Raw genomic sequence first — 22,012 nt, forward strand, 5'->3', positions numbered from 1 at the left:
GGCAGAACCCCAACTTGGGCTTGCTAGTAATCTGTGTTGAAGGTAGAATGAGGAGCCTTTACCCTAAGCCTTTTCTTGCTGTCCTGTCCCGTCTGCATATTTTACATTATGCTTCTGTTTGGCAAGTGCCTTTGGTAGCCTTCTGTCCTAACTCCTGGACAGTTTTGGTCTAGAGTCCAGATAAATCCAGTTGCTGCCTCCCAGCCACTTCAAGAGACATCTAAAGTTGACCCATAGCTAAATTCAGGATAATTTTGATGGTCAAAGCGTATTCCTATTTGCCGAAACAAATTTTCCCACAACCTAAAGGCTTTATCCACTCCTGGCTCACTCTGTTAATTCCTTTTATATCTCACCGAACTATTTCCTGTCTTCCCTAGGAAGGCAGGATAGCCTTGTGGTTAAGGAACAGACTTGGGAGGCAGCACACTTGAGCTCAAGCCTCAGTGCTGTGTCACTAATTGTACCATCTTGAGCAATACTTTATTTCTTTATGGTCCCATTTCCTCATCTAAAAAAATAATAATAATACTAGTAGCTATCACTTAGAATGGTGAGGCAGAGGGATGCCTGGGTGGTTCGGTGGTTGAGCATCTGCCTTCAGCGCAGAGAGTGATCTGGGGTCCTGGGATTGAGTCCCACATTGAGCTCCCTGTAGGGACCCTGCTTCTCCCTCTGCCCTTGCTCTGCCTCTCTCTCTATGTGTCTCTTATGAATAAATAAATAAAAGCTTAAAAAAAAAAAAAAGAATGGTGAGGCAGAAATGAGAAGGTTCATATGTCTAGCCCCCTGGTGCACATTCAGTAAATGTCACCCCATTACTACTTTGAGCTAGAGAAAGCCATGTCAGGTAGCAGGTCACTCAAGTCATCCTTGCCGCTTTGTATGCTCATACTAAGGTGAAAATAAGGTGTCTTCTTATAAGCTTAGGACTGAAGAGTCTGTCAAGTTACTGTTGGAAATAAAGTTTTGATAAAATTAAAATATAAAAAATAAAAATAACAAGTCTGGGGACTTAAAAAGAAGCATCGGTATACGCAGGCCCTGCCCAACCCTGCCTCCTGTGTTGCAAAGATCATCAGATTTGTTCTCAAATACCATCTACATCGACAGAAGAGATGGGAGTCCATTGACTTTTTCACCATAGGGCTTTGCTTTGACCGTACGACCTCTGCAGCTTTGTCCTTCTAAGCATTGCAAAAAATGCTATATCCTGCACATCTAAACAGAGAACAGAATTCACCAGTGAACATCTAGCTTTGAATCTACTCGAGTTTTTCTCAAGGGTTTCAGATTTCCCAAACCCATGAAAACAAAAAGCCCTAATTGAGAGAGGGTTGTCTCCTGCAGGCATATCTCTTCTGCTGACTTTGTAATGGTTTTGCTGGCTTTAGAGATCCCTTCTCTCTATTTTCCTTTAGAGGTTTTCTGTCTTTGCACTGACTTGCTCGGAAGGAGAGTTTGTGTGGCCTCACAAGGGCTCTGCTGTGTGGCAGTGGGAATGCTGATGTGGGTCTGTTCCCATTCTCTTTAAAGTTTGAGATGCTCATGATTTGAAAGGCATCAGAAGCAATTCCAGCTTTAGTTATGTGGCTTTCTCTGTTTGAGCCAGGTTTCTTTTAGTATCCGGTAGGCAGGTAGTGAGAGATGACTTTCTTAATTGAATATTTTGTGAAGGAGCAGGTGACCTGCCACACTGAAAGCAATCATGTGCTGCAGATTTATAAAAGGACATGTTGAGGAAGAAGATGAATGAAGTGGCATGTTGGAAAGATTTATAAGTTCTGAGATTGTGATGTCTCTCCCACCCTTTATGAATTTCCATCATTTTAATAAGGTGATTCCTCATTGGTTAGATTGCCCAGAGAGTACAGGGGCCTTTGATGCTTTAGCCTTACAAATAATTTCTCCTCGCTGCCCAACCCTCGCACCACAAAAAGTTTATGAGAACAATGTGTTTGCAAAGGCCCTTAATCAATATAAACTTAATTAGTTAATAACTGGCATGCTTCCTTGTTTCTCATGAAAAGAATTGTATGGGAAGATTTACTGGTTTTGTTGTTTTGGTTTGTTGGGGGTTTGTGTGTTTTATTTTATTAACTATACTGAAAAGACCTGGTTGTTTCCAAAAATCGAATTTCAAACTCATCGGTAGGTGTTAAAATCATCATAAAAGTCAGTCGAGCCTTACAAAAGTATAGTAGACTAGAGGCAAGCTTAATGAGCAAGTTGTCACGAAGATTAATTTCTAGCTGTATATTTCCACACTAGAGTTTCACAGTTCCTCTTTGAAATTCGGTGTGCTTGGGAGAAAGCTCCATGTGTCCATCTGATGTTATTCTTCCTTTCTAGAAACAAGCCAATGACCTTGTGAGCACCCTGATGAAATGCACACCTCACTACATTCGCTGCATTAAACCAAACGAAACCAAGAAGCCCAGAGACTGGGAAGAAAGCAGGTATGGTCAGGTTGGCCGATGGGGAGGTCGAAGCCAGCTGAGGTGGGCCCTGGCACACGTTCCCTCTGCTTGCGATGGGCTACCCTATGCCAAGGACAGAAACAGTTGAAATTGCTTTCAGATGTGTTTCACATCCTTGTGTCTTAACTTTTTCATGATGAATGAGGCCTTTTTTTTCCCCTCCTTGTCTTTTCCTAAAATGTTAGCAGTTCCATTCAATTCAGAATTAGCAATTTATAATGTTGATCTTGGCTAGTCTAGGGACAGATTTGGGGGGGAACCTTAATACTGCAGAATCAGGGTGGTTTTAAAATTAGTTTGGGGCAGCCCTGGTGGCGCAGCGGTTTGGCGCCGCCTGCAGCCTGGGGTGTGATCCTGGAGACCCGGGATCGAGTCCCACGTCGGGCTCCCTGCATGGAGCCTGCTTCTCCCTCTGTCTGTGTCTCTGCCTCTCTCTCTGTGTCTATGAATGAATAAATAAAATCTTTAAAAAAAATAGTCTTTAAAAAATAAAATAAAATAAAATTAGTTTGATATATAACAATAATAATAATAGTAGTAATAATAATAATAATAAAATAAAATTAGTTTGAGCTCCTGTGTAGACATTCTTAGTACACTTAGCTCCTCATTGGTACCCACAGGATGTGGCGTAGCATACTCAGCTCAGGGTTAAGAGTGAAGGTCTAAAGAGCTGGATAAAAAGCAATCTGTCCTTTATGGTGGCTCTTAGGGATACTGGGGGCATGCTCTAGGTTCAGTACCTGCCCATGGGGACTGTGTTTATGAGCAGAGTGATGACTTCCTTTGGGAGGGAACAAGGCACCAGGAGATATGTGGCATGTGGTGTTCAGCAAAGCCCTCTTGTTTCTGACTCCAGAAAAATCCTGTGTCACTATTCCTCCTACACTGGAATTTAGGGGCATGGCCTCTGCAGGATGGAATGGGGTGTTGAGTAGGAAAATGTTAAGGATGGCAAGAGAATATAATTTTATCTAACTAGGGGTCCAGATGTACACTCCTAAGAGGCCTGACCCCACCGTCCGTGGGCACACAGGAAACAGGGCTGAGGCAAGGCGTTAGGGTGATTGGACCAGAGGGAGGAGCCCACCATTGTCACCAGACAGTCGAGTCCCTGGACAGGAGCATATAAAACTACTATCTTTTTTCTTTCCTCTCTTGGAGAAAAGTAGATAGACTTAGGTAACGGTGCCTGGGTGGCTCAGTTGGTTAAGTAAACGAATGCCTTCAGTTCAAGTCATGATCTCAGGGTTCTGGGATGGGGCCCTACATTGGGCTCCATGCTCAGTGGGGAGTCTGCTTCTCCCTTTCCTTCTGCCTGTTGCTCCCCCTGCTTGTGCTCTCTCTCTTTCTCTTGCTCACTCTCAAATAAATAAATAATTTTTTTTTTAAAGATAGACGTAGGTATCAAGCAACTTACCAAGGTTAAGCTCCACAATGGCCAGACCAGAAGGGAAAGCCGTGGCTGCCAGTCACCCCCCCCCCCCGCCCCTACCCAAGAGACATGTATAGGTCCATTCCATCCTGCCAGCAAGATCCTTCCTAGCCATGGTGGGCAGATGAGACTCGATCAGTTACCAGAGGTAAAAGATGAGTGGTGAGAAAAGTGCCCAGGTGCCAGCATTAACTGTCTGCCAGTCCTTGTTTGTGTTTTCCTACGTCATGTGCAGCCTAAGTCTGTTTCTCACCCTGTGATGCTGTGGGATGCAGCACCTTTCCGTTTTGTCAGTCTACAACATTCAGAGTAATCTCATCCGTAGATACATGCTCCTCAAACGTCGTTTCCGTTCAATGGTTGACCGTGACTCCCCTTAAACATTCTTGGGTAATGATACCAAGGCTCCAATGAGGGACCCACTCCCCCTAGCTGTTCAGTCCAGCTTGGGATGTCTCTTGTATTATTAGCAGCCTCTATAGTCTTTCTCTTCATTGGTTTGACCCTAATCCAACATCTCTAATTTGCCCTAAGAATTTTCCTCAGGACTTTTCTGTTTGACAGCTCTTGTGTTAGTTCCTGGCAGTCATCGCGTTTCCCTGCTATCTTTTCTCCCACTGCAGGTTCTCTGAAGGAACTGGATGTGGAATCTGATCATTCCCCTGAATGTCCTTAATTTGCCTCCTGCTTTTCTTTTTCTTTCTTTCTTTTTTTTATAAAGATTTATTTACTTATTTTGGAGAGAGAGCAAGCACAAGCAGAAAGGGGGTACAGAGGAAGAGGGAGAGGCAGAGAAGCAGATTCCCTGCTGAGCACAGAGACGGATGTGGGGCTTGATCCCAGGATCCTGAGATCATGACCTGAGCTGAAATCAGGAGTTCAGCACTTAACTGACTGAGCCACCCAGGAGCTCCCACCTTCTGCTTTTCTGAAATGGGTCACTCAGAGTTTCTTCTTTGAGACTAAGAGAATACCAGCATTATCACCTCTTTCCACCTGAAGATAGAAAATGTCTATTTATTTATGTATGTATTTTTTTGCCTTCCTACACTAGTTCTCAAGCTTGTGGATGCACTAGAGTATCCCTCAGAGGGCTTGTTAAAACTGATTCAGTGGGTCTGTGTGGGGCCCAGGAATGTGCATTTTTAAAAGATTTATTTACTGGAGAGAGAGTGAGTGGGACGAGGGCAGAGGGACAAGCAAACTCCCCGCTGAGTGTGGAACCCAAGGCAGGGCTCAATTGCAGGATTCTGAGATCGTGACCTGAGCCGAAACCAAGCCTCAGACACTTAGCTGACTGAGCCACCCACGTGTGCTAGGAATGTGCATTTTTAAGAAGCTCCTAGGCGATGCTAGTGCTGATGGTCTGGGCCTCATACTTTGAGAACAGCTGATCTAGAGCAAAGGGCTGCCCTGGGACTTGGAAGAACTGTATTGTGGTGCCGGCCTGTCAGTAAGTGGTTTGAGTGAGACACTTCATCTCCTCTGTCCTCAATTTCATCCTCATTAAACTAAGAGGCTCAATTCAGAATGGGATCTCCTTCAGGCTGATAGAATGTCTCTCCCAGACCTGGGTGAGCTGTCAGCCTGCCATGCGTGTCTCCATGTCACTCCCACACCCACAGGTCCACAGGCACACACACCACATTACATCTCCTGCTCATATACACACACGGTGGAAGGGTGGCGAGATAGGCAACCTCAGAAACAGACTACAGCATCTTGGAAGCAGAGGTAGTGCTACAAGGCTTTAGCTCACCCTTCCCCTTACTTCCAATCCCATCGGGCTTCCCTTCCCCAGCCCTTTCCAATAAACGTCCTCTTAAATGAGAACATCTCTCTCCCCCTACAAATGCAATGCCTCCTCAGCACTCTCTCCCTTACCCTGTATAGATTGCTCTGCTCAAAGTCCCTCTAAGACAGAGATTTGTCAATAGCTACTGGTCGAACGCTTCCCAGCCCTGAGGCTACCTTCTCATAAAATCCAAGCTGATTCATTGAAATATCAAAAACTGGAGAAATTAAGACAGGGATACATTTATTCAGTAAATCCCCATAGAATCCCCCCCAGTGGTGTTTTCCTTTTTTTAAAAAAAAATTATACTAACTTATTTGAATTGCAGTAAGGAACTTCATACTGGACATTCATGTAAACAGGTGTTAAGAAGTCTAAGGCATTTGTTGGTCAAGTGTGGATTTATAGTCCGCAGAGGATTGCTTCCTGGGACACACCCCTCCCCCCACCCTGGGTCAGGTTTATTGTGTGACAGATGGTTTCACTTCTTCTGCGTGTGGAGAGTTAGGGGCTGTGAAAGGGCACTGTGCTTCATTGGCAGGGATTACACGGTCAATTGAAGTTCTCGGTGGACGGGGTTACTCATTCCACAAGTTTATGGGGTGTGGTTTATTTTTCTTTTCCTGTTGAAAATGTGTTTTTGTTTGGCTCTGGCAAAGCTGCCTGCCCTGGGTTCTGAATTGCTGCTCTAGCAGAGTTCTCAGGCCTTGACCTACTTGCACTAATGGCCCAGAAAAGTCTTGAAGAAGACTTGGCGCGAGGGAAGAAAGGGCACAATTGAGGAACCCACTGGGCATTACTAGTGGGGCTGATGTTTACTGAGGAGGGGACACCACTCCAAGGATAAGCATCCAAGCATCAACTTGGATCTTTTGATTACATAAAATGCTAAACAGCACATAATTTGCTAAACCAATCGTCCTGTAGAAGAAAATTTCTGTAAGAAAATTTCCTGGTTATGGAAGTTAATAGTGAATGAAAGTGTTTTAACATGATGCATGTTCTTTCCTGTGGGGTTTATGGAAATGGAGCGGCGTTTCTACTTGAATCAGTAGGTGATGCATTCCCTGCCTCAAAAGCTGGGGATAACACCAGTATTTATGGAAAATTCTTAAAATGAGCAAACAACCTGCGGTGCATGGGTGACTCAGTTGGTTAAGTTCCCAACCCTTGGTTTCAGCACTGGGCCTGGGATGGAGCCCCACATCAGGCTCTGTGCTCAGCAGGGAGTCTGCTTAAGATTCTATCCCTCTCCCTTTGCCCCCTCCCGCTGCTCGTGTGCTGTCTCTCTCTCTCTATCTCTCAAGTAAATAAATAATATCTTTTTTAAAAATGACCAAACACATCTACTTGACACCCTCATGTGTATCTTCCTTAGTAGAGAGAAGGCCAGTGGTGAGTTTTGGATTTGGAGGATAGGAGAAAGGAAAATTATTTTCCTAAATCCCAGCTTCTACTCCTTTAGTTAACCAGATATATGTCACGAATCAAGTATGGATATTGAGTATTATTTTCTTTTTTTTTTTCCACAAGCAGGTGAAACAATTTTATTTCAGTTGTCTTTAAAACCACAAAGACACTATGTTCTTCATATAAAAACATTAGTACAGATAACTCTACTGTCTAGAAAATGATTATATAGACCCTCTCAAAGAAAAATGCACACCATTATATGGTTCAGGCAAGTTACTTGGGAAAAACACATCTGGACTGATTCCTAAAACATATCATAAGACCACACTGCGTCTTTTGGTTCAAAGTATAGATTATTGTCATCAGTAAGGGTTCCTGCATTTCATAATACACACATAGACTGGTTTGTGACTTAATGCTCCCCATTGGGGGTCATCAACCTTTTCTGGTTCATCAGCAGGTTGAGCAGGCTGTGCCTTTCTCTGTGGTCTTTCTTCAAGACCTTCCAGGAATGGAGATAATCATCATCATCATAAATCGCAAACTCCAAGTCTTTACCAACAATTCCAATGGAAACATTCTTTGTAGTTAGGTCCTGTTCTGTAGGAAGTGTTTCTCGTAAGGCACACAGACCATATTTAACCAGTTCATTCAAATTGGACTCCATAAACCCAGACATCTGTCTCTCCAAGTAAGTACGAGCTGATTGAGAACGGGCTCCATTGGACATGGTTCTACAGTCAAAATAGTTGGCAGATGGACAGGTTTGGAAAATGTGAGGGCCCATATCATCGTGGCCAGCAGTACGCAGTCCAACACCATTTGGTCTCCGGCCATATCGTTGTTTTGGTATCTGAGTCTTGCTTCCAATTAAAGATACAAGACGAGACACAGGAAGAGGTCTGTCAAATACAAATCTGGAATCCAAACACTACTGGCGCATAAAGTTACATAACAGTCTAGCATCAGCAGTACGTCCCGCAATTCAGATACCAATATGGTTATCAACATGGAGAATTTTCTTCCGATGAGCTGCAAGCTCTGACTGCTCTCTTCAATGCAACCAACACTGCATGGATTTTTGATTTCAGACCAACTATGGCTGAACCTTGTTTGACAGCTTCCATTGCATATTCAGTTTGATGAATCCTGCCCTGAGGGCTCCAAACAGTGACATCATTGTCATAGTGGTTGCAAAACTTGGTTCCGGCTTGGGTCTGGCTGTGGCCTCTTGCAGAGGTGCAGATTCAGGAGCGCGGCCAAAACTCCCGATGTATGCCATCCAAGCGCTCCAAGGATTACTTTCTATAAAGTTTTTTTTTTAAAGTTATTATCTCCAAGGAGTTGACATTTCTGGATACTGGTTCAGGTTAAGACCATCTGACTTGAGACTTTTCTTGTACGCCCCTCCCTGTGTAATGTCATCCTTCCCAGGGCAGTCCACCAGTCCTTCCCAGTCTGATGGGTCCTATAAAGCCCTCTCCACCTGCAGTGCCTCATCCCTTCTTCCAGCTCAGTGTTCCACCTGCTTCTCTCCCGCTGCCCCGGAGCCACAGCTTTTCCCACCTTTATGCCTTCCGCTGCCACTGCGCCCCTGCCCGTCCCTCCCCTGTACCTGGCAAATTCAACTGCTCCTTCCAGGCCCAGGCATGTGTCACCATCTGAAACTCCCCTCACTGTGAAAAATCCATTTCTTTCTCTAGTTTCCTGTCCTGGTTTACTTACTGTGCCTGTGAATATAGTACCACTAACGGCAGCTTTATGTCATGCATGCCAGGAGCCCGCTCAGTGCTTTGCGTGCAATGTACCCAGCTAGGAAGAAAGAACTAACGTCATTGCCCTCCCTTTCCACTTCTGGAAAGTGGCAGAGCCAGGCCCATACCAGAAACCCAACCCCAGATCCTGGCTGTGAACCACTGGACCTGCAAGGTCTTTGGCGGGAGCCATACCGTCCTTTCCTGCTGCCCAAGCACCTTGCGCAGCGAGGTGCGCAATGGCCCGTAGCAGGTGTCAGCGCGTGGAGTGTGGTGTTGGAAGTGTGGCTTTCCAAGAGCCTGGCTGGAGAGACAGGTGTCAGGCAGCTAAGTGACGTTGGAAGGAGGCTGCTAGTTAGCTCTCCTGGGCAGCAGGTCACGAGGGGAGCCCCCAGTGCAGTGGACCCACAGTGTACCCCGTGGGGAGAAGGCCAGCTGCCTCCCTGCCACAGCACAGTTCTGACATCATGTCATCACAAGAGAGAAGAAGTGTACTTTTTATTTCTCATTTTCCTCAAATACTGTGTTTCCAAGCGTCCGTATTCAACCATCCTGCATAATGTAAGCAAAGACCCCATTGACCTCCCCAGGGGACAGTCGGAGGCCAGTGCCCAGGATCTGCCTCTCGGCTTTCCCAACACTTTGCTTCTCAGGAAAGGCTGAGGCATTTTCGCAGTTCACGTGTCTGTGCCACCCCAGACCTACCAGGCCTCCTAAGCTAGACTCCCCAAGGGGCAGGAGCCAGAGGCATTTTCTCTGTTAATAAAATCCTATGTGAGAACACAAGCTAGTAAGACCAGCATCCATTTTCCAAAACCTACTGACAGTTGTTTACCGTCATAAAAACTAACCCAAACTGGGGCACCTGGGTGGCTGAGTCAGCTAAGCATCTGCCTTTGGCTCAGGTCATGACCCCAGCATCCCATCCTCAAGCCCCTGGGATGGCTCCCTACTCAGCAGGAACCCTGCTTCTTCCTCACATCCCCAGCTCTGCTCTTTCTCACTATCTCTGTTGTTGTGTCGGTCTCTTTCTCAAGTAAAATCTTAAAAAAAATAATAAAACCAAAACTATAATTTAGGTATGCTATTAAGGCATTTCATTTTTTTGAGACTTTACTATTTATTCCTGAGAAAGACAAAGAGGCAGAGACATAGGCAGAGGGAGAAGCAGGCTCCCCGTGGGGAGCCCGATGTGGGACTCGATCCCAGGACCCCGGGATCATGCCCTGAGCCACAGGCAGACACTCAACCACTGAGCAACCCAGGTGCTCCTATTAGAACATTTTAAATTTAGGTATTGAAATTAATCATTTTATATGCCCTTTTTTATGTTGTATTTGAAAAGTTTAGTTGTGTAATCTACTTAGGTCTAGAGTCGCTATTAAATTAAGGTTGAGTACAAAAATAGCTGTATTGTAATTCCAGGGTTAAAAGTTCTTTCCTTTAGTCTTTTGAAAAACTGATACTTTTGTTCATAATCTCAATGATGGGCCTATGGCTTTTTGTTTTACTATTTTTTTGTTTGTTTTTGTTTGTTTGTTTTACTATTTTTTGAAATAGATATGTAAAGTCTTCTGTAATTGCTGGATTCCACAACAAAATATTTTTAAAATTAATATTATATAACCCGAGGGTCAGCTCAGACTCTGAACACTCTATAGTTTATTTGTTCTTTAGACAGGGAGGAGGGAAGGGCAGAGGGAGAGAGAGAATATCAAGTGCCAGGCTCCACACCCAGCAAGGAGCCCCATACAGGGCTTAATCTCACAACCCTGAGATCATGACCCAAGCCAAAATCAAGAGCCAGATGCTTAACCAAGACTGAGCCACCCAGGCGCCCCTATAGTCTTTATAGATGTGTGTGTGTGTGTGTGTGTGTGTGTGTGTGTAAATTCAACTGAGTACATTTAAAGATTGGATTGGCTTTATTCAGTGATTCATGAATTGGGCAGCATCCCATCTAGTCTATTTGCATAAGATGGCACTCCTAAAATATAGTCTTTTTAATGTGTCCTACTGCTTACAACCGGGGGTTGTGCCTCTTAGAACAAGGCAAAGGAAGTGTCCAATAATATCCTGGCTCTATCTTCTCCTTTACAGGGTGAAGCATCAAGTAGAGTACCTGGGTCTGAAAGAAAACATCCGAGTGAGAAGAGCTGGTTACGCTTATCGGCGCGTTTTCCAAAAATTCCTGCAGAGGTAAGAAACTGGTGACTCTGGACTCTTTTTTGGCTTTAAAAGGGTTTATTGACATATACCTCACTTACCGTAGCATTCATTCCTTTCAAGTATACAATTCATCGGCTTTTCATATATTTGTAGAGTTGTGCATCCATCACCACAGCTAGTTTGAGAACATTTTCATCACGCCGAAAAGAAACCCAACCTCCCTAGTCACCAAACCTCAATTCTTCCCCCGCCTTCCTCCCTAGGACACTTCTTTCTGTTTCTAAAGAAAGAATTTCAAAATATTGCCTTATTCTGGGCATTGCGTAGAAATAGAATCACATGATATGTGTCCTTTGTGTCTGGTTTCTTTCAGTTAGCATAATGTTTTTATGGGTCATCCAGGCTGTAGTGTGTGTATCCGCACTTCATTCCTAATCCTTCCTGGTAATACGTATTTGCACTGATACTGCAATGTATTACATTTTACTTGTCCGTCCATCAGCTGGCTGATAGGCATCAGTTGTTTCCACTTTTTGGCTATTTTGAATAACAAAGAATGCTGCTATCAACATTCACATACACATTTTTGTATAGACATAGTTTTTATTTCTCTTGGGTGCTTACCTAAAAATAGAATTACTGGGTCTGATGGTTACTGTTTAGCCTTTTTGATGAATTGCAAGATTGGTTTCCAGAGTGGCTCTACCATTTTATGCCCCTACCAGCAGCATTTGAAGGTTCCAGTATATCTGTGTCCTTGCCAACACTTGCCAGTATCTGACTTTGATTATACCCATCCTACTGGGAGTGAAGTGGTATTTTGTGGTTTTGATTTCATTTCTCTAATGGGAAATGATGTTAAGCATATTTCATGGGCTTATTGGCCATTAGAGAAATGTCTGTTCAGCTCCTTTGCCCATTTTTAAATCGAGCTATTTTTCCTTTTTTATTAAGTTGTAACAGAATTCTTTTTACCCTTGTTTATTGTAGAATAAGTCAGTAGCCACAGTATTTGGTCTGCTTAGTATAACACATAAGTTCAGGAAATCATGGTAATTGTGACACAGGAAGGTTTAACTGACCAAATTAATAGTATGAAGATGATTTCAGGAAAATATTTAGCCTACTTAAGAATATAAGCTTAAAATATTTTACCTCAAAATTTTTGTAGAGCCCATATATAAACTTAAACTGATTTTTCACATTTCCATTAAAGTATATTTGGCAAGACCTGTACTTAAATTTCTCTAATTCTGTCTTTTTGAAAAGGATAAAATTTAACTTCCTTCAAATAGTACAGTTTTCACTTCTTTTAACAATTCTAAGTTAATAGGGTCCCACTATATTTTTCTATGTCTATTTACTTTCCATCAAGAGAGAAGGAAGACATATTTAGCATATTAATCAGATAATAATTATGTCTTTCTGGTATAGATATAGGAATAGGATGTAAGAGTTTTTTTTTTAATTCAAATTTCATATAACAAAGAGGTAGCAGGCTGAAGAAGAGCTTCATTATGGTTTTTGAAATACAGTAATTCTAATGAACTAGTGTTTCCTTTAAGACTGTTCTTATTTCTTGTGTCCTGAGATTGGAATGGCCAGCCTACCAGTTACCAGTGTGGGTTGTCATATGTGGAAGGTCACTGATGTGGAAGGTCCAGAGAGGCTTAACAAATGAGTGGATCATTCTATACAATAAAGCCCCATGGACTCTGTCTCCCCACAGTCAAGATCCCTGATAATTTGGGAGACAGTCTAGATTAGGTATAAAGTCCACTCTCATGGCTCTCTGAATTGATTAAAGGGGCCACTCCATGTATAGTGGAAGCAGAACTGTACAGAAAGAGGTAGTTAGGAAGTTGAGAAAATAAATCTGTCAAGTTCTTGCATGACTATAGCAGCAAACATTTGCTGATGAACAACTGAGATGTTAATTATGAAAGACTTCACTCTCCTTTAAACAGATCAATAACACTAGCTAGAATGGGACTTCTCAACCTCAGCTATTAACATTTGGGGCCGGATGAGTCTGTTGCGGGGCCATCTTGTGCATGGTGGGATGCTTAACAGTCTCCTTGGCCTCTACCTACGAGCCTCTATCCCTGAAAACCAAAAGTGTATCCAGACATTGCTTAATGTCCCCTGCCTAGGAGGGAGCGGGAGGAGTCAAAGCCAGTTGAGAACTATGGCTTAATCATTAATGTTTTTGTAAAACTGCATGTTTGAAAAATACCCTTTTTTTAATTAAGAGAAAAAAATTAAATTCAGAAAACAGTGAATGAAAAGTGTTCCCTCGGTCTTTCCCTAATTCAGAAAGACCTGCCCTCAACAATTCCAAAGCATTCATAATTTTATCCTCCTTCAATATTTTTTCCTGTATTTGAAAACTTTAAAGTGCACAGCCTCTCCAGTTGACATTACAATTGAAAACTGATCAGGGCAGCCCAGGTGGCTCAGCGGTTTAGCGCCGCCTTCAGCCCAAGGCGTGATCCTGGAGACCCAGGATCGAGTCCCACATCAGGCTCCCTGCGTGGGGCCTGCTTCTCCCTCTGCCTGTGTCTCTGCCTCTCTCTCTCTCTCTCTCTCTCTCTCTGTCTGTCTCTCATGAATAAATAAATAAAAGTCTAAAAAAAAATTGAAAACTGATCAGATTTTTTTTTTTTTTAATTTAAACTCGGCTTTTTTTGTGGGTGTTTTGTTTGTTGTTTGGGTTTTGGAGAAACCAGTTCTGAAAGACCTCCTTCCTTCCATATTATTTACAAACAGGCAAGCCATTGGGGCCCCCCCGGTTGGCTCAGTCAGTTAAGCATCCAACTCTTGATCTCAGCTCAGGTCATGATCTCAGGGTCATGAATTCAGACCCTGCACTGGGTTTGAAAAAGACTAGCCATCAAACTTGACTTCCATAAGCAATGCTGAGAACCTCCTCACTGGGGAGAGCAGGCAATCCTGGTTCCCCGGGCAGGAACATCTGAGCCACCCTGAGCAGGTTGTGTTACATGTTTGCAGGAGCTCTGTAGTTGAGCTGTGAAGTGACCTGGTTGGTTATAATATCCGGACCTCTGTTGAGGGTCATCCTGACAGCACGCATGGGACTTTCTTCAGTGCCTGACACAGAGGAAACATGTAGTGAATCTCTGTTAGTTAGCGCCTTTATGTTGAGGGGCTTTCACTGAAGTGATTCTATCCTTGGATGTCTCCCCTCTAGCCCCCCTTCTGTGTGTGCTTTTCCTTTCAGAAGAGACAAATGGGTGGTCCTGTCTTAGAACAGGCTCTTGTGATGTCATATCTCTTTTGGTTTGAGAATGCTAGGAGAGTAACAAAAATAAAGCTTGGAAGAAAATTTTTCAATAAAAAGTACTCAGAAATGGCTAGAAGGCCATCTATGTCCATGGGCCGGGAATATTTCTCCAGAGACAGTGCTGTTTTCTGCAAGACGTGTGAGTCTGAGACCCTGATCTTATCCCATGATCCTCTGTGAATACTTGAACCATGTCATACCTCTATTCCTCATGGCTGAGAAAAAAGGCTTTGTTTATAAAGTTGCTTTCTAGATATCTGTACAAAGCCTGTAGAGTAAGAAAGTACCTACCCTGAAGGAAAAGGATGTATTCATACCCACCATGACTAGTGTGCATGCCTCCTACACCCCACCCTGTGAGGGAAGCCCACAGGTCTAACAGTGGTGGTTCACACACAACCTAGAGCTTAAAGGGTGGGCCTAGCAAATGGGAAATGGGCCTTTGTGTGTGTTCATTTCCTCTGTGAAAAATCCTCTATGTTCATCAAAACCATCCCTCTTGACTAAGAATTGGAGACTAAAAATCAAAAGATGCCTTAATATCCCTCCTGGTGGGCCATGTGCTCCTGAAGTAAACCCTGCCCCACCTTCAGAAGAACACCCTATTCACCACCCCCACTACACCTTTCCTATCTTTAGAAAGTGCTAAAAAGCTATTAGAAATGGCAGCCACGTGGGTCTTGGAATGAGAGAATATCTGCTAATTCTTAGAAAACAACTTTTTGAGCTAAGTAGCATGTGCCCCTTATCATGGCTGGAAAAATAAGCCCAAATGTGGGTTCTGATTCTTAAGAAAAAAAATCTGGTAGGAACATAAGTGCTTTCTGAAATTTATCTTAGGGCACCATTTATACTCCTCACAAACATCCTTCCTTTGACCTTGACCCAGCCTCTCAGAATGGTAGGGGCAGGGGTAAAGGGACATTTGTGAGGAAAGTCAAGCCATATCCTGGGCAAGGGAAAAGAAAGAAAAGGAGGTTCAGGAAACTGTGGGGTGTCAAGGGTGTCCTACTAGCTGCCAAGACTTTGGTGTCCTTGGATGTTGGAAACATCCTCAACTCCAGTGCCAGCAGCTAGAGGTCACTGGGGTCTGGGTGGCATTTCCTCTGAGGAGGAAACATTGATTGGTCATCTGAGATAACAAACAGCCCGCAGTCAGAGCCGAAGAGAGCAGCCAGTGCACAGGCCTTGAGATGAAATATTGGCATAGCTTGGTCTTAAACTGAAAATGCTTGATGAGAGGAATGTAAGCTCTGATCCTCAGCTCTCCAAAATTATCGCAGGCACCACTTAGGCAGCATACCATGGCCTCATGCCACCTGTTACCAGCACCGTATCCCAGAGAAGGACGAGTAAACTGGGGATGCTTACTTAGTAGGAGAGCCTTATGCTAGAATCGTGCCCTGGTCTCTCCAACAAACTCCAACAAACAAAAGGAAGTGAGGAGGGCACATCAGGCTTCTTGAAAGCTAGGTGACCACTGCCATGGTCCACAGAGGGCCCTGGAAATGCCACGCAAACCCCATGTCTTGCCCAGAAATGTTAGAAGCCCTATCAGGAAAAGGGAGAGAAAGTCTCTGCAAAGCAATTTCCTTACTATAAAAAAATCAAATGAGAAAGGCAGCATTATTTTAATAGGGGTGGGGGCATGTGAATTGCAAAGAGCTACCCGTTTGCGGTTGCACAATATGGATACTTCCCTTTAGAACTTTGATTAGATGGCGCCAGGCAGATTTGGACTCTTAGAGACTTGTCACCTTGGGGGCCTGGGTTTTTCTTTCTCTCCCATAGCCTGCAGGAATTTTTCTCCCTCATCCATTTATTTTATTTTTATTTGTATTTATTTTATTTAAATTCGGTTTGCGAACATACAGTATAACACCCAGTGCTCATCCCATCAAGTGCCCTCCTTAGTGCCCATCACCCAGTCACCCCATCTCCCCACCTTCCACCCCCTCTGCAACCTTTGCCTCCCAGAGTTAGGAGTCTCTCATGGTTCGTCTTCCTGTCTAATTTCCCCACTTCCCACTCAGTTTCCCCTCTTCCCTTACAGTCCCTTTCACTATTTCTTATATTCCACATACAAGTGAAACCATATGAGGATTATCTTTCTCCGATTGACTTATTTCACTCAGTGTAATACCCTCCAGTTCCATCCACATTGATGTAAACAGTAGGTATTTTTGATGGCTAAGTAATATTCCATTGTGTATAAACGGACTACATCTTCCTTATCCTTTCATCTGTAGAAGGACATCTCAGTTCCTGCCACAGTTTAGCTATTGTGGACATTACTGCTATAACGTTGGGGTGCAGGTGTCCCGTCATTTCACTACATCTGTGTCTTTGGGGTAAATACCCTGTAGTGTAATTGCTGGGTCATTCCCTCATCCACTTAGATTCCCAGTACATTCCTGCTTACTCACTGGGTTCCAGAGTGGCATCTAGAAAGGCTCTGCTATCAGTCATGGGTATGTGGCTTCATTTGTTTGACTTCATTTTACCACATATGAAATATATTCATGCAGATGTGTGGCTTCAACTAGGTATTTTCATTTTTAAGCTTTTTATCTCTAATTAAGGAATGGGAGGATTTGCTTCTTCAAGACATTTAAAGACATTATCAGGCAAGATGTGGGTATTTGGGAAGAACAGAGAGAGTCCCTAGAATCACTTTAGTTCCATACAGCCAACCCTAAGGGCAATAACCTGTTCCTGTCCTCTCAGTGAGCTCTGGATCCTGAAGACATGGCCGCTTTTCTTACCAAGATTCCCTTCTCTTTTCTTCCTTAGATACCATAAGTCAGTCTAACCCTGATAGTAGCTTCTGGGAACAAAGGGCTTGGCTTCTCTAGAGGCCGGGAGCCCATTCATTGACTGTGTTCTGGATGTGCCTGTGCAGAGGCTTTGCCCTCCAATTTCTCTTCTATACTCTTCTCTGATTTCTCCTCCCTCCCTCTCCTTCCTGCCACCTTGAGTCTTTGGGACCTTCTGTATTTGACATCTTTAGTGTGCTTCCCGTTCGTCGTAGGTCAGTCTCTTGCGTTATTACAATGTTTGTAGTATAGATGTGTAGTAGACTGTGTGGTCTTTTTTTTTTAAAAAAAGGTTTTATTTATTTATTCATGAGAGACACAGAAAGAGGCAGAGACATAGGCGGAGGGAGAAGCAGGCTCCCCAGGGGGAACCAATGCGGGACTCGATCCCCAGACCCCAGGACCATGACCTGAGCCCAAGGCAGACGCTCAACCACTGAGCCACCCAACCATATGGTCTTTAAAAGAAATGCTTACGGGTAAGCCAATCCATGGCTCCTATGTAGTGTTATGATTAAAGAAGCAGACTGGGGTTCAAATCTCAGCTCTGACAGTTGCCAGCTAAGTAACCCTAGGTGAGTCTCTATTTGCCTCTGTGTCCAACTCAGCAAAATGCTAAGACCAACCTAATCAGGTGGCTGTAAGGAGAAAATGAGACCATACATCTGAAGCTCCAGGAACAACACTCGATGCAGAGAGAGCATCCCATAGATGTAGGACGATTGCTCATTACCACTGAGCCCCAGACATTGGGAAGGTGCTAGATGGGTAATATGAACTACACGGGTGTGGCATCCACGTGTGGAGCTCTTGGCCTCATGGAGGAGGCACAAATTAAGTAAATGCAAATATGAATATAATTACGAGTGATGATATATGCTCTCAAGGAAAAATATTATTTTCTATGAGAGAAAATAGAAGAGGGGCAGCAATTTTTGCTTGGGTAGTCCAAAATTGTCCCTCTGGAAGTGTCACTGAAGGGCAGTCCGCCTGTACTGGAGCCAGCCACATGAGGCATTTGCAGAATGGCACACCCAGTAGAGGGAACGGCATGGGCAAGGCTGTGAAGTTGGAAGGTTTAGTGGGCATGAAGAAGAGGCCGTCCTTCCAGGAACACAGGGAACAGGAGAGAATGTAGAGAGAAGAGCCAAGGACCGCATCACCGGGGCCTCATGACTCAAAATTGCACAGAATTCCAAAGGTGAAAGTTGATGCTTAGTAATAACTGCTGCTTGGGGCGCCTCGGTGGCTCAGTGGTTGAGCATCTGCCTTCAGCTCAGGTTGTGATCCTGGGGTCCTGGGATCGAGTCCCACATTGGGCTCCCTGCAGGGGAGCCTGCCTCTCCCTCTTCCTTTGTCTCTGCCTCCCTCTCTCCGTGTCTCTCATGAGTAAATAAATAAAATCTTAAACAAACAAACAAAAAATATCCGCTGCTTTTAGGGAGTGTTATAAAACTCTTTGCATTAACTTAAGCGTGCTAAAGAAATCAAGGGAAATCACTATGGAGAAAAGAATGTTTGGTTTTGCCCAAAGATTGTCATTGGCCACCTTCAGGAGTGCTATTTTTAGATGGCGATAGAAAGGAAAAGCAGATTTTCATGGGATGTTGACATGGAAGCAGTCGAATGGGGTAAAGAGAGTAGGGATGCTCCGAAATGGGAATACCAGGCCCAGTGGGGTTTTGCCACTGTTGGGCTCCGTCCCTCAGCCCTAGAACAGAGGTGAGCAGATCTCTGGGACCCAGCAGCTCCAGGTGCCTCTGGTGGGTAGTCCAGAGTGAGTCTGATCCTTCTCTCCCCTGTTGTCCTCACAGGTATGCCATTCTGACCAAAGCCACCTGGCCCTCGTGGCGAGGGGACGAGAAACAGGGTGTCCTCCACTTGCTGCAGTCCGTCAACATGGACAGCGACCAGTTCCAGCTTGGGAGGAGCAAAGTGTTCATCAAAGCCCCGGAGTCTGTGAGTGCACGGCTGCCCCGCTCGTTTCCTGGGTGCCTCCCCGTCTCCCTGCAGCACCTCTGCTGCCCCTTCCCCATGCAGCTGGCTTCCTTTTCCCACCTTGAGTTCCTGTCCCCTGCCCCCATATAGGTCACTCCCCACATCCCTGCTCCTTATGGCCTTCCGATTGCTCAGGGAGTATGAAAAGAAGTCATCACAGAATAGTTTTCTTTTCTTTCTTCTTGTCTCTCTCTCATTACATGGTCATGCTTTCAAGGTCAGGGACTCCCGTCCCTTTAATATGCCATTATGTACTCAGAGCCTTGCACAGAAAGTGGCTCAAAGCAGGAGCCTCCAGGTATTTATAGTGTCCAGTGGAGTCTAAGCTAAAACGACTTCTTTGTCTCATAAAGAAGGCTTGGGTAACCTCACATCGTCACTTGGGTGACACTAACAGGCCACTTACACACGGGCACAGGCTTCCTCCTTGCATGTAGAACAGAGTTCGGGGTGGGAAGTCTCAGAACTATATCTTGAAGACCGTGAAGGAGCCTGGAAATAATTTTGGAGGGAGGAGGAGAAATCTCTGGGTTCATGGAACACAAATATTTCCCAGTAAGAGAGTCACACATACATTTTACGATTCACAAACTTATTAGACCTCCACAGATTAATCGGAGGAACTTCTTTATCTTTTCCTGATGGGGAGGGGGGTCTCTATGAGCCTAACGAATGTCTGTAGGAATTTCTCTCAGTTTCTAAGTTGAATTCCTTAGAGCAGAACCTGTCAGTCCTTCTGCCCCATTATAAATGGGGCTATGGGGCTATGGAATGGAGACATTACTTTTTAAGATGGAGAAACTTCTGGAATTAACCAAGGTTATTTTCTGAGGTTCCTTGAACATCATTTTCTGCATCATCATTTTCTGAGGTTCCTTGAACAATCACAAGACTCCATTTCAAGAGTCTATGGTGCACTTAGCAAAATTAGTCATCAGATCAAGGGGAAATAACATGAGAACTGACAGCGTGGGTGATAGTGGAAACACTTGAACTTGAGGCAAATCCTGGTCTTGCAGTGAGTTCTCTCCTCTAGAATGGGCCCCTCGGCCACTGTTCTGCCTCCGAGGATCAGCCTGAGACCTACAACTGTTAATGGCTGTCACTGAATGGCTTTAAGAACCATAAAAATTATTAAATAAATAAGTGGCACACATCAATAGAACCCGTTTATGAAAAGTTTGTGGTAGCATTTTCCACTTGGAGTTATTTGTAGCTTCACAGCAATTTCATTTCCAAATATAAAATGAAAATGTTGTGTCATACACCATTAAGCAACCCACAGAGCAGTTCCTGTTCTTTCTAAAATGGGATGGAGTGATTTATCAGTACAATGCAGAACTCCTCTGTTGTTTTATACCCGTTTTTACTTTTTTGTCTTGCCTGATTTTCACATATAATTAGAACAGCCTCAATATTTTTCATACTTTTTTTTTTTTTCTGATTTAGTTGAGCTGTGGGGTTTTACTTCCAAAACCAAGGTTTATTTTGGGTTTTGCTTTTCCTTGTCTTCCTCCCAAATGTTTTATTACCATTACTTGATTTTCCTTTTCCCCATCTTTTTACACATGCACGCATGCAAACACGTGCACGTGCCTTCACATACACTCTCCCCTCCCCATCATTTCTCCGTCCACATCGAGCCCTGACACTGCAAATACTTTTACAAAAACTGGCTTTTAAAAAATCTACATTGTGACTTTGTCTTGACTTTTATGGTAAATGTGCTGACTACACAAAATAACCCATTTGTTTTAAGAACCCACTTTAGACATCAGACACCAAAAGGTTTGTGTTTGCTTGTTACATGTGTCTATGATCTAGATTTTTTTTTCCTTTCTCTCTTTCTCTTCCTTTTGGTCTTGAACCCCCCTGATTTTGAACCCCCATGGCTTTTGGGAAAAAAAGCTGAACCTCAGCTAATCTTTGATAATCTATAGGAAGTTGGGAATTGGTTGCCTCCTGCTTTCTGAGTCACAAGTGTATTTTCTGTGACACTCCCAAAATAGTTCTGGGAACAAGGAAAACAAGGCTTACTCAGAAACCCAACACACAAGATAAGAAAGACCAACGAATATTCTTCAAACAGGCAACCGCAGGGCTGAGATTTGAAACATTCTGTCCAAATGTGAAACCATGTATTCCTCTTGGTTTTAGAAATACGGTCCTTGAGCCTGTTGTGTATGGCACTGAAGGTTGCAGAATGAAGCAGCCCCTTCCCTTTTGAATTTGAGATGTTTTTGCACAGCTGGGGCTGTGAGAAGCAGGAGTTGAGTGACAGGAAGGGACAGATGTGGCTTCTGAGAACAGACCCAGATAAACAGAGACAACAGATCAAGCCTGGCTTCCTTCAAACCAAATTCACTTGTTTACTTCTGAAACATTTCTGCACTGACTTGTCATCATCTTTACTTGTTTTTATTAGTACATTTTATTTTGTTTCCTAGACAGACACGAAAACCACTTCCTAGGTGGACGAGAAAGTTTCCCACCGTTTCATGAGTTGATCAAATGCAGATTGACAGAGAAAGATTTGTGTGTCAAAGTGAGAAGAGCCTGGCAGGGCCTGGAAGACCTTAGTTCACTTTCTGGACCCACCCAACCCTAGTTCCAATCTTCTCATCTGTGAAATGGAGATAACAGGAATATGTGGCCTGTGTGTTGCTGATGTGCTGAATGAAATAATGTATTCTAGAATGATTCTTGAGCCATTGCGGGCACTTGGCACGTGACAGCTATTTGCTATCATCTTCATTCTTTCAGAGCTCCATTGAGTTGGGCGGAGCGGTCAGGACTATCAAAATGGCCTGGGTCTCAAGACCTGCCAGTGTCTGATATGGACCCTTAA

The 22,012-nt window shown here is 43.9% G+C and overlaps 1 protein-coding gene across 2 annotated transcripts in view; it reads left to right on the top strand.

The window, feature by feature from the left end:
* MYO1E (myosin IE) overlaps positions 1-22,012 on the top strand; it is a 201,962-nt gene that overhangs the window by 145,966 nt on the left and 33,984 nt on the right. For both annotated transcript variants that reach the window (XM_055320041.1, XM_055320040.1), the window contains 3 exons: positions 2,353-2,459; positions 10,978-11,076; positions 18,981-19,125. In XM_055320041.1, the coding sequence (XP_055176016.1) occupies positions 2,353-2,459; positions 10,978-11,076; positions 18,981-19,125 (351 nt within the window). The remainder of the gene's footprint in view (positions 1-2,352; positions 2,460-10,977; positions 11,077-18,980; positions 19,126-22,012) is intronic.

The sequence above is a fragment of the Nyctereutes procyonoides genome, unplaced genomic scaffold (assembly GCF_905146905.1).
Source record: "Nyctereutes procyonoides isolate TBG_1078 unplaced genomic scaffold, NYPRO_anot_genome, whole genome shotgun sequence".
NCBI classification, from domain to species: domain Eukaryota; kingdom Metazoa; phylum Chordata; class Mammalia; order Carnivora; family Canidae; genus Nyctereutes; species Nyctereutes procyonoides.